This window comes from Platichthys flesus, chromosome 11 (genome assembly GCF_949316205.1).
Source record: "Platichthys flesus chromosome 11, fPlaFle2.1, whole genome shotgun sequence".
Lineage (NCBI taxonomy): Eukaryota > Metazoa > Chordata > Actinopteri > Pleuronectiformes > Pleuronectidae > Platichthys > Platichthys flesus.
In genome coordinates, this window is record NC_084955.1 from 24,523,112 (window position 1) to 24,539,833 (window position 16,722).

General features: G+C 44.7%; 1 protein-coding gene across 1 annotated transcript; it reads right to left on the reverse strand.

The window, feature by feature from the left end:
- Nucleotides 1-8,182: 8,182 nt before the first annotated feature.
- LOC133965240 (cortexin-3) lies at nucleotides 8,183-14,643 on the reverse strand. Its single transcript, XM_062399693.1, has 2 exons — nucleotides 14,419-14,643; nucleotides 8,183-8,748 (listed from the first exon to the last, which is right to left on the reverse strand). The coding sequence occupies exon 2, from the start codon at nucleotides 8,667-8,669 to the stop codon at nucleotides 8,418-8,420; it is 252 nt and encodes an 83-aa protein (XP_062255677.1). The 5' UTR covers nucleotides 8,670-8,748; nucleotides 14,419-14,643; the 3' UTR covers nucleotides 8,183-8,417.
- Between the last annotated feature and the right edge of the window lie 2,079 nt (nucleotides 14,644-16,722).

Below are 16,722 nucleotides of genomic sequence, written 5' to 3' on the forward strand. Positions count from 1 at the left end.
GAGTGGATAAAACGTCTCAGAACGAATCACTCCCACTACTCAGTGGGTGAGATGCCAAACTGCATTGAGAGGGAACCGTCGGCTCCTAAACAATAAAACAGACTCAGTTTTAAATCTCAGACCATTATGCTTCACGCAGCATTAAGCACACGATTCCCCTCGGTGGGAACACGGGCCTGTTTTAGAAAGAGACACCGTTGTGAAGACAATGAAATGATTCTCAGAATGTTTCTTCCTTAGGGGCGCGGAGCCGTTGAGCTGTGACTCTGTCTAATGGAAACCAGTGGATGGAAGTGTCAGTGTCCAGTGGTCGATGGTTTCCACTTAGAATTAAAACAAATTGAATGCTGCCGACTAAACACACTCACACTGGCTGATTGTTCTGTTTTCTAATGTGCAAACATTTAATATCACACAGATGGATCCTATTTTATACACCAGAGACGTTCTCTGTTTCATTCAAGGCCTTAAAAACTACTCAAAAATGTAATAAAAATTCGGAATTGTACTTTCTCATTCAAAACCGTGACTTTATGACTTCTCTGATCAATGATGAGAGTGTTAACAAAATTAATTAAGTTGTTGCTTGTGTTTCATGTGCTTTAAAGTGGCTATAATCTATATTTTTTTAGGGTTTAAACACTTGATTGCTTGAACTCATCTCCTATTCTAAGCTTTATGGAGCATTTTAGTTTCTTCCAGCTCTTTGTTTTAGTTTTATAGGTCACGACTGCACTGTTTTAGTTGTTATTATTTACATTTATAGTTATTTTTGATCTTTTTATCGTATTCTTTAAACCTTTTTCCAGCTTCACAGCGCTGACAAGTGACTTTACAAACCTTCCCTGCACCAAACGACAGACAAAGTTATCGTCCTGCTGGTCTTCTCACAAACCAGTCACACTAAAAGTTATATTTGTTTTGCTCTTTGTCTGTCGTCCATCCTCATTTAGAGACCGTCAAGTAAAAAGAGTCTGAACTCAAAACCATCTGTCCAACGAATCTGGATTCAACCTTCCTCCATCATCTCAGGAGAAAACGATGAGCATCACTTCCACACAATCTTATTTGGAAACTTCTCCTTCTCTGCTACAACAGAACGGTTTATAAATCATCAAACGCTGCAGAGTACAAGCTCAGCTCCTCCTCATGTAGACAGGATGGAATGCAGAACCAAACTTTGACCCTGGTCCGTCTCTCAGAATTCACCAGAAACGAGGCCACATGAAAACTGAGACTGAGCAGCAGATGGTGAGAGATGAGATCATTTGTGAAGGTGAGTGAAAAACAAAAGAAACCTCAGGAGACGCTCTGTGTTTGTCTCAAGAGACAAGTGAAATAATTATATCTGACAACCAACCAGAGACACCTGGAGTGGACACCAACATGGAGGACAGAAGCAAAACGACAGCAGGAGACAAAGAGAAAGAATGAAGACGTTGTAGTAGTCAGTGTTTGGAATTCAGAGAGGAGGGAGGGAGGGAGGGAGGGAGGGAGGGATGGGAGGAATGGAGAGATGGAGGGAGGGAGGGATGGAAGGAGGGAGGGAGGGATGAAGGGATGGAGGGATGGAGGGATGGAGGGAAGGAGGGAGTGATGGAGGGACAGAGGGAGGGAGGGATGGATGGAGGCATGGAGGGATGGATGGAGGGATGGAGGGAAGGAGGGAAGGAGGGAGTGATGGAGGGGAGGAGGGAGGGAGGGACGGAGAGGAGGGAGGGACGGAGAGACGGAGAGGGATGGAGAGATGGAGGGATGGAGGGATGGAAGTATGGAGGAATGGAGGGATGTAGGGAGTAAGGGATGGACGGAGGGATGTAGGGATAGAGGGATGGAGGGACGGGTAGATGGAGAGATGAGAGATGGAGAAATGGAGAGATGGAGAAATGGAGGGATGGAGGGATGGTTAGATGAAGAGAAATGGAGGGATGGAGGGATGGAGGGACATTTCATTTCATCTTTCTGTCAGACCTGTCAGAATAAAACAATAGCTTCAGTTTTTCCATAGCAACATAATTAAGTTTGTGTTTGTGAGTGTGTGTGTGTGCGTGTGTTTGTGTGTGTGTGTGTGTGTGTGTGTGTGTGTGCGTGTGTCTGTGGTTGTGTGTGTATGTATGGTTGTGTGTGTGTGTGGTTGTGTAACACTTTGGCCGTGTTTCATTTCCAAACAGCAGCCTCGTCCTTCACTGTTGTTATCTAACAACACAAGCCTGCGTCTTGTCTTCAGGCGGATCCGGGGGGGGGGGGACATGTCTCCTGAGGTCGGTGAGCAGCCGCTCGTTGGCGTGTGGTGGGCGACGCCGGCCACGGGGTCATCTCCATGACCACGTCCACGGAGCATCTCGACAACCTTCCCCCGGGGGCCGCGAGTTCACCGTCAGCCTGCAGGGGGCGGCACAGTGAGCGGGCGGCAGCACGTGGGCTCAGTTCTCTGGGATCCAAACTGACGTTACAATAACCACTGAGCTTCTTCTTCAGCTCCTCTGAAAAGGAGAAACGAACCAACAGCAGCCTGTCGCAGCACGGACAGAGCTCAAGACGACTCGACCTCTCAAGTAGCGTCTCAGTAACGGTTCCCAAAAGTCACTCTGACATGTTCCCACTCACTTCCCCCCCGCTGAGATGAAATATGACTTTATTAAAACCAGAGAACAAACCTCACGCTGTGGAGGAGACCAGGCGGACTCTGGTGAAAAGGTTTAGTTGAATGGGTTTTCACATGTTGCCTGTTCAGAGCTGCGTCTCTCTGAGTGCATCTCTGCTCTGTTGTTGTGTTATGGATATGAATTATTGATGGTGGGGCTCAAACAAGCGACGCAGAAAATCCAAATTTTATTTTAGGTCAAGGTAGGAGAGTTCAGGAATCAGTCAGTGATGTTAGTTTTGAATTTTGCATCAAGTGCAACAACTAAGGGAAGTTTCCTCTCCTTCCTAGTGAAACGTTATCACTCTGGATTCATATCAAAGCCTTTTCTACTAAAACCGTGTTTATTATTCATGTGAAGCAGCAGAAATCCTCCTGTTAAGGATCTAAATTCCTATTTATCTTTATTTATTCTGTGTTGGAACCTTGTGACGTGTCACCTGGTAAACGTGGCTCTGATCTACCAGAACAGACACAGACACAGTTACAGTAAGAGCTCTTCTTATCCAGGGTGACCTGCCTCCAGCAGATATGGAGCTGAAGGACACTTCAGCAGAACACACGGCGGTTGATGGACACCGCTTATCTTGTCCGGGAATCAAACATGTGACCTGCATGTCTTCAGAGCAGCGTTTCCACTGTTGGTTTAATATGATTTACAACAGGAGACATCTGACTGTGACTCGAAGGGAGAAAAACACTTCTACACTCGTTCAAATCTCTGAATTTATAAGAAATCTAACTTTCAAACGTGTTTAAGGATTCATCTGCTTAAGCAGCTGAAAGCCTCAACGTGCAGTCATCAGATAGAACCACTGGAGTTGTTTGTTTTCCCCTCTTTATGGAATCTGTCAGCAGAGATTTGTCCAGACGTCTGTACACAAAGGTTTTTATTATTGCCGTATCATAAAGTCTTATTTCAAATTAAGTAAAGTCAATTTTACAAAGAAAACTGAAAATACTCAAAAATGTAAGCACTAAAGCAAGAGACCGGTGTTTACCAAGTGTATTATGATTTTGTTAAAGGGGAACTTCACATATTTTGCACATTAAGATGAGTTTTAACCACTAAGGGTAAAATCAAAGAGTTGCATTATGGGAAATGCAGGATTCAATGTTTTGGGATCTTGTTCTATAGAAATACACTCATAAGCTCAATGTGCAGATTAAAGTAGCCTGTGAGAGAAGCTGAATAAGAAACTGCACAAGATCAGGTACATTTTTTAAAAGCATTTTTGGTTGTGCAGTCAGTGGAAGCCTTTGTCCTGCAGCTGACCCATAACACCGCTCCCCAGTAATGGCTCCTGTTGAACTGGGCAGCTCCCAGTGACGAAGAAGCACCGGTACATTCACATCTCTGTTGCTAAAAGCCTCGAGACGTGAACACAGGACGTCAGAGTCTGAGGCGATGAAGCCGGTGTCTGATGTGACGTGTTTCCTAAACAGCTGTCTGCCTCTGATGTACTTTGAGGACCGGAGCAGAGTGCGGCTGAGTGAACCTGACAGAGCGACAGAGCGTCTCTTCAACACGACGTGGAGACTCAGATCCCATCGGCCTCGCTCCCTCCTCCACGCACACAGGCTGCCTCATCTCACGGTCGAGTCTTAAAAGCTCTTTAAGGTTCTGGGTCTTTTAGACGTTGTAGAGGTTTGAAGGTTCTGTCGTCCCACGCACATCACCCGAGCGTCCCCCTGCAGGGCCCCCCCGGCTGCCCCCCAGAGCGACTGCACCTCAGCTGTCAGGACCCGAGGCTCAACACGAGCTGCCTGAGGAGACGAGCTCCACATGAATCTTTAACGTTCCATCAGTCTCATCTGGATTTGTGTGTTCCTTGTTTTGATCTCATTATCTCAGAAACGACTACATTTGATCAGCAGGACATTTCGTTGGCGCCACAGGAAATAAAGATGAACGACGTGTCTCCACTTCCTCCCACCATCCAGAATATGAAGCAACAATATTCAGAATATGAACACGGCCAGCTTGTGCTGATGAAGTCTGGGCAGTAGCTATCGGGGGGGTGGAGCAATGATGTCGAGGTCCAGTGGACAAATGTTATTATTTAATTTTTTGAATCAAACTTACCAGAATCATGAACACTCAATCATTTTTTAGAAAAACTGACTCAATGTGTACTTCTTAGAAAAGTCCACGCACCATCCACTAACATGGAGGAGGCTGGATCTCTGTCACCAATACCACAGCCAGCCACCAGGGGCAGATTGGGGCGCTTTGGCTTCACTTTTAGGGAGTTGTCAATGAAACTAGCCAGAAGTGATTTATTCAAATTTATTTGTTTTGTTTAGTGACAATCGGTTGTAAGCTACTTTTCACAATGCATTGTGGGAAACAATGAGTCCACTATATAGAGCGTTCAAAAAAATCACTAATCTTTCAAAACAGCCTCACAAACGTTTATATTCACAATAGGAGTCTGACAGATAAAACTAAATCTGAGTAATTCAGGATTATTAAACTTGCTGTTGATCAATCAGTTTATTAAACACAAATGAATAAAATCAATTTACAAGGGATCCTGCTTTTCTGTGTATTTGAACAGACACACACTGTGTGAGAGTCTCTGGTGAATCCTCTCGTTGTTCTCGACTCGGCTCGTCAGTCAAACCCGTGACAGACGTCTGTAAATGTCAGCGGTTTCCGGGGAATAAAAAAGGAATCTTATGCAAAATGAATTATGCAGCATCAATACTCTGCCTCTGTGGTGTCGACTGGCTCGGATATTCACGTTCGGGGGGGAGCGGCTCCTTCCAACCTGTTCAGAGACCATTAAATGAACTGGAGGCTGACTGGGGAAATGGCGCGTTAGGGAAGGGAATAAATCCTCCATAAGGCAGAGAATGAAAATAATTCAATTATCAGTGGCTTTCTTTAATATGAGTCATGTTGCATAAAGCATGACAGCGATATCGATCCACGGTGCTTAATGTTCCCTGTGACTTGCAGTGTGCGGCCGTGTGCAGATTGGATTATGATCTTTGTTTGTTGTGAGTTAATGAGATTTCAGAGTCAAAATGAAGCTTTCACACCAAAATATGATTTGTTTCTATTTCGGGGATCAGAGGATCAGAGCCCACGGGCGACAGTCGCAGAAACACAAAAGTCGTTTCTGGAAGAACAGTTGTGTTTTTCTTTTAGCAGGACTGATAAACTTTTCTTTCATTTTCAGAATTATTTATAGGCGCAGGTGTCAGTGTTTTCAGATGATAAATATTCATAGTATCATTACTTCTCAGATGTGTTGTGTACATCCCAGCAGGTTGTCGTCACTGCTCGCAGCAGCTTGCGTAACAATGGTTCAGTCCTGCTGCCAGCGTGCATTGTGTGAGAGCAGGTTTGTGCGTGAACAAACTGTGCACGTGTAGTTTCTCTGCCTTGGAACAACAGACACAATGAGCCGAGGATTGTGTGCACGACGCTACTTTGACTTTTTCTGAAAATGAGCAGAGCTGTGAAACGGCTTCGGTAAAGATGTCTGTGACAAGATAATCCAAAAAGCACCGACTGCACATTTCTCCTCTGTGGGATCAGCTTACATTTAAAATTCTGATCCTCTTCAGCTCCCGTAAAGAAGAAAACAACCCTATAGGATGTGTGGTATCAGCAAGATTAGGAAGTAACACACGGCAGCGGCTCACACTCGCCTGCTTGCCAACAGAACTCACAGGTCAATCCATCCCGGGGAGGAGCGGTGCAGGGAGGGGCCCGGCTGATGATTGCGTTTCAACATATTCGGTGTCAGAGAAAAAGATTGTTATTCTGGGAGGTGTCCTGGAGGGTCTCGGCTCAAAGAGCAGGTCTGGAGCCCGGAGACTAGTGTGTCGGTGTGTGTGTGTGTGTGTGTGTGTGTGTGTGTGTGTGTGTGTGTGTGTGTGTGTGTGTGTGTGTGTGAGTGTGTGTGTGTGTGTGTGTGTGTGTGTGTGTGTGTGTGTGTGTGTGTGTGTGTGAGTGTGTGTGTGTGTGTGTGTTTGGGTTCATAGAAAACCAATCCAGACACCTGCTGGCTGCCACTGCCAGCCGCTGATAAAATGGAAAAAGAATGTGTCGGGCCTCCGGCTCATTCTGCCGCCTTGAAAAGGGCACGGTGGCCGGAAAATATTTTTTTTGCTCGTTTATGTATTTTTGTTGTTGTTTGTCCTTAACACCCGACACTGTCACCAGCCAGGGAATAAACCTAATGGAATAAAACACATTGAAAGCTGCACTGTGATCGTTTTTTATTAGAAAAAGAACAGCGGCTCCAGGCGGAAAAAAACAGATTAAAACAAAAAGACAGGAAATAGCAGCTTGAGCGACAGACCCACGACATCAGGAGCAAAGCACTTCATCGATTCATCATGCACGGAGAGAGGACGCCACATGCAGAAAAAACACAAAGGAAAATAACACCTCAGCACAACATCGCAAACACATCTGCGATCAGTAGGAGAAGGCCACAGCAGATCACGAGAACATCACACCGGGTGGAGGGGGGGGTCACTTCCTGTCCGGGCAGGAAAGAGCTCGGGGACGGAACATTTCTCTTTTGTTAAGCGCGTTGTTGTTGTTGTTGTATGACATCTCGGTGAAGTGCAAAGACACCGACGCCTCGGGGGAAACCGGTGATTTCCTGTGTCTCTGCGACCTATGACACTGTAAACAATCTACACTATAAGGCGCACAGTTGAAAAAGTTGAAAGAGCCACAGCGTCAGTTCGTAAAGGGTTCGATGTGAAAACGCTTCGCCACCGCGCTCGTCTCCTCCATCGACTCTCTGCAGAGCCGGCATACCAACTGTCAATATACCAACCGCAGGCAGTGGAATGCTGTTAACAGTTTGTTCTTTTAAATGGGCACGACACAGGGAAAATTAAAATTAAATAAAATCAAAAGACAGAAATGTGAACTTTCTTTGTCCCTAAAAACATCGATCTAAACTTGTTAGTTGTTTCTCAAAGGAGGCACACGGTACAGAGCAGGAAACCTTGTTTTTTCTTCAACACCTCTTCTGGCAGCTGACATCTAAAAGACGTGGACACACACACACACACAGAACAGTTTTGAGTTTCTCACTGCTGACATCTTATCTCTCAGGAACTTTAAAGGGAGAATTCTTCCACCACAGTTTCCTCCTTTGTGATTATTTTTTACGAGCCTTTGAGGAAACAACCACCGCTCGATATCTCACGAAGACATAAGGCATGAAGCTCGTCACGTAAAGTCGCCCGGACCTCTCGAGTTCGTCCACGAACTTACGACAAAACACGCTGAATATGAAAGATTACTCTAGTTTTTTTCTTTTCTCCTGCTGCTAGTTGAAACACTGATTGTCTACGTTATCAATACAAATCTAAGGACGTAAACGCGATACGATGTAAACACTGGTTTTTATCCAACCGGCGTGGATTTGGAGAAAGAGGCTCGACCCTGTGTGAGACGTGGGATTTGATGCTGGGGGGGGGTTGGGGTGGGGGGGGAGCGAGGTAGTCCACGAGGGAACCGATGGACGATGAAGGGGGGGGGGGGGGGGGGGGACCTGAAGAGGCTGGTGGAAGATGGATCAATAATCTTCACAGCACAGTTCTGGTTGTCTTGGTAGAGTTGATTCGATTTGGCAGGGAGAAGCTGTTGAGCTCTGGTGTCGGATCCGAAACCTCCGGAGGGTTCAGGGAGCGCCCGGTGAATCCGCTGTCATTTGTTCTGTCGGGGACAACGCGCTCTTCTACAAGGGAATCAAACCTCTTTCCCCCGATCGTCTGACTGAGCGCGGGCTCCTCAGACGATGCGGTAGTCGAACGTGTCCTTCTCGGTGTGGTCTGTCCAGTTGGACGAGGGCATGCTGCGGTACGGGTCCAGCAGGATCCGGAAGCAGCGCACGATGAGCAGCGCCAGGAAGATGAAGAGCAGCAGCACGAAGACGAAGGCGGCCTTCTGCTCCAGCGTCAGGTAGGAGGGCACGTGGTGGCCGCCGCCGGACGAGGACAGCGTGCTGCTGAACAGGCCCTCAGCCATCCGGGGCACGTCCATGCTGGACCGTCTCGGCTCCAGCTCTTTGTCCGTTGGTGGAAGGTTTGCGGTGAAGACGGGGGGGCTCGGCGGATCGGACCTGTGAGGGGATCCGAAGAGACGGGTTAGAGATCAGGTCCTGTGCCGGGTCACAGATATGAAAAGCAAAATCAACACAACCACAGAGAGAAACAAAGACAATCTCAAACACACAACCAGAGCAGAAACCAAAGTGCCAGGCCTTAAAAGCAAAGCTCTCAGATGAGTTTATTTCTGGATCCCCAGGCAAAGAGCCCACAGCGTGAGAGGAGGAGGCTCGAGGAACCCACACACTCACACACACACACACAGACTCACACACAGACTCACACACAGACTCACACACTTTCACATGTACAGGAGGCAACACTGCTCCAGAGGAAGATTCTTACGCCAGCTTTGTTTCACTATTCTGAAATAACAATTCCTTTGAGTTTTAAACATCATCGTGCATGAAGTGATTTTCTACTCTCTTGGTTTTCAGGGATTCAGTTGCTGAAGGATGAATGACTGGAGGAGTGGAGGGTCCCCGGGCCCCTGAATGGTTCTGGGCCCTGAGAAGCTCCAGAGTGGGCTGAGGTATACACCCAGCCTCCTCCATGTTAACAGACGGGACATGCACCAAATTTCAAACACAATATTAATTTGGTTTCTGTCATTTTTGGGTTGTTGATGTATGTTTGTTCATGTTTGTGTTTGGTTTTAATTTGTTATTTGATCCTATAAAAATGGGGTGTGGTGTAATGATTGACAGGTGAGACTAACTCCTGATTGGTCGAGTGCTGGAAACGATGGTCCAGGCTCCGACTGATTCGTCCCACTGAACTGAAACCCAACCGAATGCTAGATATTACCCATGATCCTCTGCTTCCTGTACCAAAAGAGCTGCAGCTGTATCAAATCCACCAAACTCTGATTAGAATTCTTCATATTTTAAAAGTTTCCTGCTGAATATTGGTGATAAACTCTGGTTTTGAAACTGATCTAAAGTTCAGCTTCACTCTTCAACTCGCTGGAGCTGATTCTGACAGTTGGAACAAGTTTCCCAGTGCTGCTTTAACTTTAACTTGTGTTGGATCATTCTGCATTTCTCCTTTCGTAAATCCATCCCATTAAAAGATGCAAACCAACAAAGACATTAACATTTTAATATTGTTTCCGTGCCTCTAATAAAACGACTAAAACGAGCTGCACTGTTTCACTGGGTGACAAGTTCCTTCATCACCATTAACACACACACTTGTTTATTCAGACTCCACACATACACACTCCTGCTGCCGTAAATACCCACTAGAGCTGCAGATGCGTATTAATCCGCTGCTAAACACGGTCTCTGACAAATGCAGTAATTATCCCTGTTGAACTGAGTCTGCAGGAGGGACGGACGTGTTCGGAGCTTAAAGCCGTAAACTGGCTGCAGAAGAAAGAAAAGAGCAGAGAGCCGTCATGCAGCAACAACTTTCTCACAATCATCTTTAAATCTGTGATACAATCGGAAACAATCCTCAGACGAGGCTCAGGACACTAAGCTTCTGCAGAAAGCTTCGTTATTTAAGACATTTGGTTGAAGACAAGGACGTCTCAGTGTGGGATGATGTGTCTGAAGCTACTTTCAGAATCTGGACCTTCTCCTGAAATGCTCCAGAGAGTGAGAACTGCAGCCCCCTCACGTCCTTGATCAATCTTCTATGTTATTCAACTACACTGGGGATAAGAGAGAAACAACATTTGAATCCTGTCTTTGTCTTGTGGCAGAAGGACGGACACCAAACTGACCATATGAGCATGACTATGAAGAAGAGGAGGCACACATGTAGAAGACGTGGAGAACGTGGAAAGAGCTTTTGTCCGTCACAATGAGCTGTGAACAACAACACGTGATTTCCGCAGTGGAATGTAAATCTCATGTCCTGCTTCCTGAACACAGCATTTAGGCTCCGCCCCTCGTCTGAATGCTCTGGACGTTTGTTTTGCACGAGGAATGAAAAGTCTGAAAAGGTCCAGACCCAATCTACGTCAAATATTCCAAAGTTCCCAGAAGCGGTTTGAGACGGTGATAAACGTTTATTATTTATGTGTCTGCACAGTCTGACCTTCGGTTCTGACTCTGATGCTCCAACAATCATTCTGACGTCCGGTCGTTTGAAACACGCCTTCGACAAACAGAGAACTAGTAAATATGAGAGAAAGAATCTGGACTGTGTCAGTTCACAGGATCAGTTTCCCCCCAGTGCATCCTGGGAAGTTAATCCATCATGCTACACCTGTATTTGTTTTACAAGTTTGCAAATGGCTGCAACAACTAAAACACGTTAAATCGTTTTCCCTTTAAACCGAACACACTGGGCAAACTTTGGTTAAAGTCACTTAGGTTTGAATCGGTTCTAAGGTTGATGAAGTTCTGTTTATTAGATTAATTCAGGATGAGATCAGCAGCTCAGTTGGTTTGTTAGCTGCAGTTCAACCTCAGCTGCAGAGAACCAACCGCCTGCAAGCTCAGTGTGTGTTTGTGTGTGTGTGTTTGTGTGAGTATGCGTGTGTGTGTGTGTGTTTGTGTGTGTGTGTGTGTGTGTGTGTGTGTGTGTGTGTGTGTGTGTGTTGGAGTTGATGGTTTGCTTGTCTGAAGTAAGTTCATCCGTCCACACGCAGCTGGCAGGTCTGTTTATCATCTGAAGCTGTTTCTCCTGCTGAGCAAATTATTACTCAGTGTTTCGCTGGAAATCTTTCTGAGAATCCGTCTTTTCTAAATGTTTATTAAATATCTGCTCAGAAATCTGCTCTCGTTCTTCTTTCATGTTTTCTTGACTCCAAAAGATGTTGACCTGCATCAAGTTTGTTTTTCAGCAGCTTTACAGATAAATCAGATTCCAGACGGACGGAACAGGAGCCAAGAAAGAGGGTCAGACTCATATTTAGTAGTCTGGTATTTATGATGTGTTGTCCACTAACCAGAAGGTCGGGGGTTCGATCCCGGGCTCCTTCGATCTGCATCCATATGTGTTGTGTGATAAACAGCACATAGAAGCGTGTGAATGTGTGTGAATGTGGTTTGTACTGCAGCTCTGTGAGTCATCAAGAAGACCAGAAAATATAGATATAGATATCGTTAATTTACCAAATCAATCCACATCAAACATTTTGATGTGGATTAAGGAGCGAACTGAAACTTTCTTTTGGATCATTTTTGGTTCTGTTTCTCTTTTTATATTCTTACTACGAGAATCATGTGTTGGTCCTCAGGGAAGAGACGTGTTCTTTGTGCCCTTCTCGTCTTATCCTGGTTTCATCTGAGACATTTTAATCTGAAAATAAGACGACTTGTGCAGATTAAGAATCATTTTGGTGCAGAAACATCTTCTTCATCTTCTCTCTGTTCCTGTCCATGACAGATTTCCAATATGATGCCACGTCCTGCCCCTCCGGTAAGGAACCTGTTATCTAGACAGTTGATCTGAGCCTAATGGACGAGGTGACAGTTGTTGGTTAAACCTTAAAGTCGCTCTGTTAGAGTTCAGTGCACATCACCCCACAGATATATCATTGTTACGTGTGTTAGCTGTGCTGTTTTATCTCCGCATCTTGGCAAAATATGTCAAATTAATTTTCCTAACATGCAGAAAAACTTAAACAAAGCAGCAGCGTCTCATTTTCAGATCAATCGGATTCTTATCAGATCATCAGCCGCCTCTGAGAAGAACCCGAACCTCAATGTTCTCCGGGCTGCGTCGCTCGGTCACGCTTGTGTGAGCGTGGAGAGCCGTCACACAGACTGATGGTCACATGGGGGGGGGGGGGGGGGGGGAGACATGACGGGCTAAAGAGCGGTTTCTGAATAAAAAAAAAAAAGAGGTAAATACGACAAGATGTCTGAGGAGAGAGAGAGAGAGAGAGAGAGAGAGAGAGAGAGAGAGACTTCCAGCTCTGATGAGCCTGTAATCCATCACACTTGATGGAAGGTGATTTCTCACAGCAGTGATTCATCGGCCTCGTGGTGAAGACGTGAAAAGGAACATGGATGATCTTTTATTTTTTATTCTTCTTCTTCAGAGTTTTAATGTAAGTATCTCGTCCGCCAGCGACTCGCTGAGGTCACAGGGTCGCGACCACTCAGGGCCTGAAACCACTCTGCTGTTTGTCAGCTGGTTATTTAAACTTCAGAGAATCTCAGCGTTGATGAAGAGTTCAGAGCTTTTCTCTCTCGACAGTCACATCTAAACATTTCAAGCTTCTTCAGACGACTTCGGAGAAGGAGAAGAAAAAAGCTCACGTCTTCTATTTCTGTGCTCTGCTCCTCGGCAGCCACGTTTCAGGAAAGATCCTAACGACGTCTCCAGCAGTAAAAATAAAACCTTATCAAAGCCTCATATTTATAAGGCGACTTTGTGTCTGATAAGTGCATCGAGTTATTTTGGTCCAATGAACAAAGGAAGCAGCATCATGGACGACAGAAGAGATGAAACAGTGACAAGCAACTGACAAGAGCCTGAGTGCGACAAAGACGAGGAGACCAATTTAGAAATGAAGCCGATGGAGTTGAGAAGTTGATGGAACCTCAAGCGCTGTATGTGTGTGTGTGTGTGTGTGTGTGTGTGTGGGGGTGTGTGGGGGTGTGTACTAATTTTTGTGGTCCAATTTGGACCTAATTTCTAACGAATGTTAGTGGTGAGATGTGGTTTGGTTCAGGTTACATTTTCATTTAAATGTGTGTGTGTGTGTGTTTGTGTGTGTACGTGTTGGTGTGTATATTTTTGTGTGTGTGTGTGTGTGAGTGAGTGTGTGTGTTGGTATGTATGTGTGTGTTTGTGTGTGTACGTGTATTTGATGCCCTAAGGCTAAAAGACAAATGTAATAAAACAAGAATCATGAAAAAGAAATGTTAAAAGGATGAAAACTTGAGGTTAAAACTTCTAAATACTTCAAGTGAAATTAATATTTTACATACATTTTATAGTAGTATATTAAATGTGTTGCGTTTTGTTATATTTGTACATGTAAAACTTCTAAGTGGCAGTTGTTTTGTACAATTATTTAAATAATAAAGTTTGTGTATAAAATAACAGAAAAAATAATTTATCTACTTCACACACACACACACACACACACACACACACACACACACACACACACACACACACACACACACACATTCATAACCCAAACGCTGCATGTGAAACACATTTAATTATCCACATATAAATCACAGCACAACATTTCCTTTGTAATTCAAGTCAATTAAACTCTATAACTATGATAAACATAGAAACATATATTAATGTAAAGAAATTGCGTGCAAAAGTGGAGAAAATATCATTAATCATGTGATTCTATAGGAGATTATACTTGTACTCATATTTATATAAATACTAATATGATTTATTTTTTGCTTGATCCATTTATAAGGCCTGTGATGGATGGAGACACTGCAGCTCCAGGAAGAAGAAGAAGAAAAAGATGAGCCGCCATTGAAACGAAGCTGAATTTATTCTACATGTTTTCAATCTTTCTGTATTAATGTGAAGCTGCAGATGAAGGATGGAGTCACAGCTGGACTCCACGTGGATGCACCACAAACATCTGCTCCAACCCCCCCCCCCCCCCCCCTTGACTGACAGCTTCACACCTTCACAGCAGGAAACCTCCAAACACATCTCGTTTACAAATACAACATGAAAAAGATGGTGAGTGAGCAGCAGCAGCCTCCTCATCATCATCATCATCTTCATCCTCTAACCTGTTGTTGTCAGCGGGGGCAGCGGGGGGGGGGCTCCGTCAGCGGCAGGTCTCCATCGCTCCGGATCTCACGCGGCTCGGGCTGTTGTCTTCTGACCGAGGAAGAGGCGGCAGCGGCGGACACACGCGTCCTGACACACCGGTAGAAAAACACCTCACAGCCCGGTTGTTGCTTCTGTCTCCGCGGACTGAGCCGGTCAGACCTCACCCTCTCTCTCTCTCTCTCTCTCTCTCTCTCACCCTCCCTGACTCTCTCTCTCTCTCTCTCTCTCTCTCTCTCTCTCTCTCTCTCTCTCTCTCTCTCTACTGCTGCTGAAGATGAGGAAGAGGAGGATGGATGTTGTGGTGCGTGTGAGTATGTTTGTGAGTGTGTGTGGGAGTGTGTGTGTGTGTGTGTGTGTGTGTGTGTGTGTGTGTGTGTGTGCCGCTCTATTTCGCAGACAAGAAGAAGTGGTACCCGTCGCTACTGGCAACCTGTTGCCATAGCGATCCTCCAGGTGGGCTATATATACTGCAAGTGGATGAGGATGGGGGGGGGGGGCCTCACATGTCTGCAACTTCAGTCACACAATCACACAAAATAACACAACATGATACATATCATAGGAGGTCAAAGGTGAGTCCACAGACATTTGTTCTATTTGAATGTCAAATCTTTAATATTATTATGAAGTAATGTTGTAGTAGTAGTATTTTACTATTCCTTGTGTTAATATTCACAACCATCAACACAGACGTCCTTGTACTTGAAGATGTTCAGGTGACGATGAAGATGTGATCGAGGTGTGATGGATATTTAAAAAAGGGATAGTTCATCGCAAAATGGAAATTCCCTCATTATCAGAATCAGAATCAGAATTATTTTTATTGCCAAGTATATTTGCACATACAGGAAATTGCCTGTAAGCTGATGGGGGGGGGATGTTTGAGTACACAAAACACTAGGCTTAACAGAGGACTAGACAAATATAATACAATAGAATTAAAGGACGACCAATTCCTCAAACATAAAAACAAAACAGAATAATAATAAACGCCTCCATCGTGTCTGAAGCCTTCAGTTGTTTTGGATTTGGCTGCGACACGGCTCCCCCCCGGAAACTCCAGAAGTGTTTAGTGGACTCAAACACTTCACCCCCCCCACCCTCCATCGGCATAGTGGTGGGTAGATAATGAGGGGATTTCCATTTGGCGGGGAACTATCCCCCTTCAGCCCTTGTCTAGAAACCTCTCCTTGTTTCTTCTGTCTTCATCTTTTGGGGGATGTCTCCTGATGTCTCGACCTGACAGACAGGAATCCCCTCAGAGCTCCTCAGAGTCACAGTGACTGTGCAGCAGTGAAATATGATGTTATATAAAATACTGGAGTCGAGTGTCCAGCATCCACCTGCAGCTCTGCGTCTCCACCTGCTGGAGGTCAGGGAGGACTGCAGACTAAGGAAACTCCCTTTGGTAATTAGAGTTATTACAGAATTAGAGAAGATATCTGTTACCAGACGTAAACTTAGCTTAGCTTAGCATTAAGACTGAAAATAGAGAAGCAGCTGCTCCAGTAAGCTTCTCCACACTTAATGCTAAAATAAGTTACACAACTTTGTATTTACTGAACAGATGTTGTCGTGGTTTCAGTGGTTTAATAAACATTGATGTGAGAAGAGGCTGCTGAGGATCAACATCAGATACTATACATTTCAAAATGTCTTGTCTGGAACTGTGTTATTCAAGTAAGCTTTAAATATTTGTATGTTTTGATGCTGTTATTGACGCGCCACATTTAGACTGATGTTAGTGAAATGTTAGAATCCTAATGAAGGAGTTTCTCACAGACTCAACTCAAATGGCTCAGAACTGTCATCACTTTTAATTTGACTTAAGTGTTTATGCCTTTTTCTATTTGTGTATTTGTATACAAAGTCTGTATTTGTACTGTATCATGTTTAAATTACCTCCTTATGGACAATTGATATCAGCCATCATCCTTACAAACTTTTTTACTAATATTCATTAATGTGCTATGTCCCTGTTAAATAAAATAAACAAATCTTTGTCACGTAGTCTTTCTGTCAGGTTGTGGTCTGAGCTCGTACGTTGGACGACTACAGATGAAGTCAGGAGGCAGAGCCACAGACAATTTATTCATTTTGAGAAAAATATATATGAAACACACGTACTGTTTATGAATAAGATCGTTTCCTTCTGAGCAAATGAAGGCAAACACTTTAACTTGTCTTTAAAAACATTATCAGCTACACAGACTGTGAACGAGGTCACAACAGTTGAGTGAAATAAACTCACTTTCACCTCA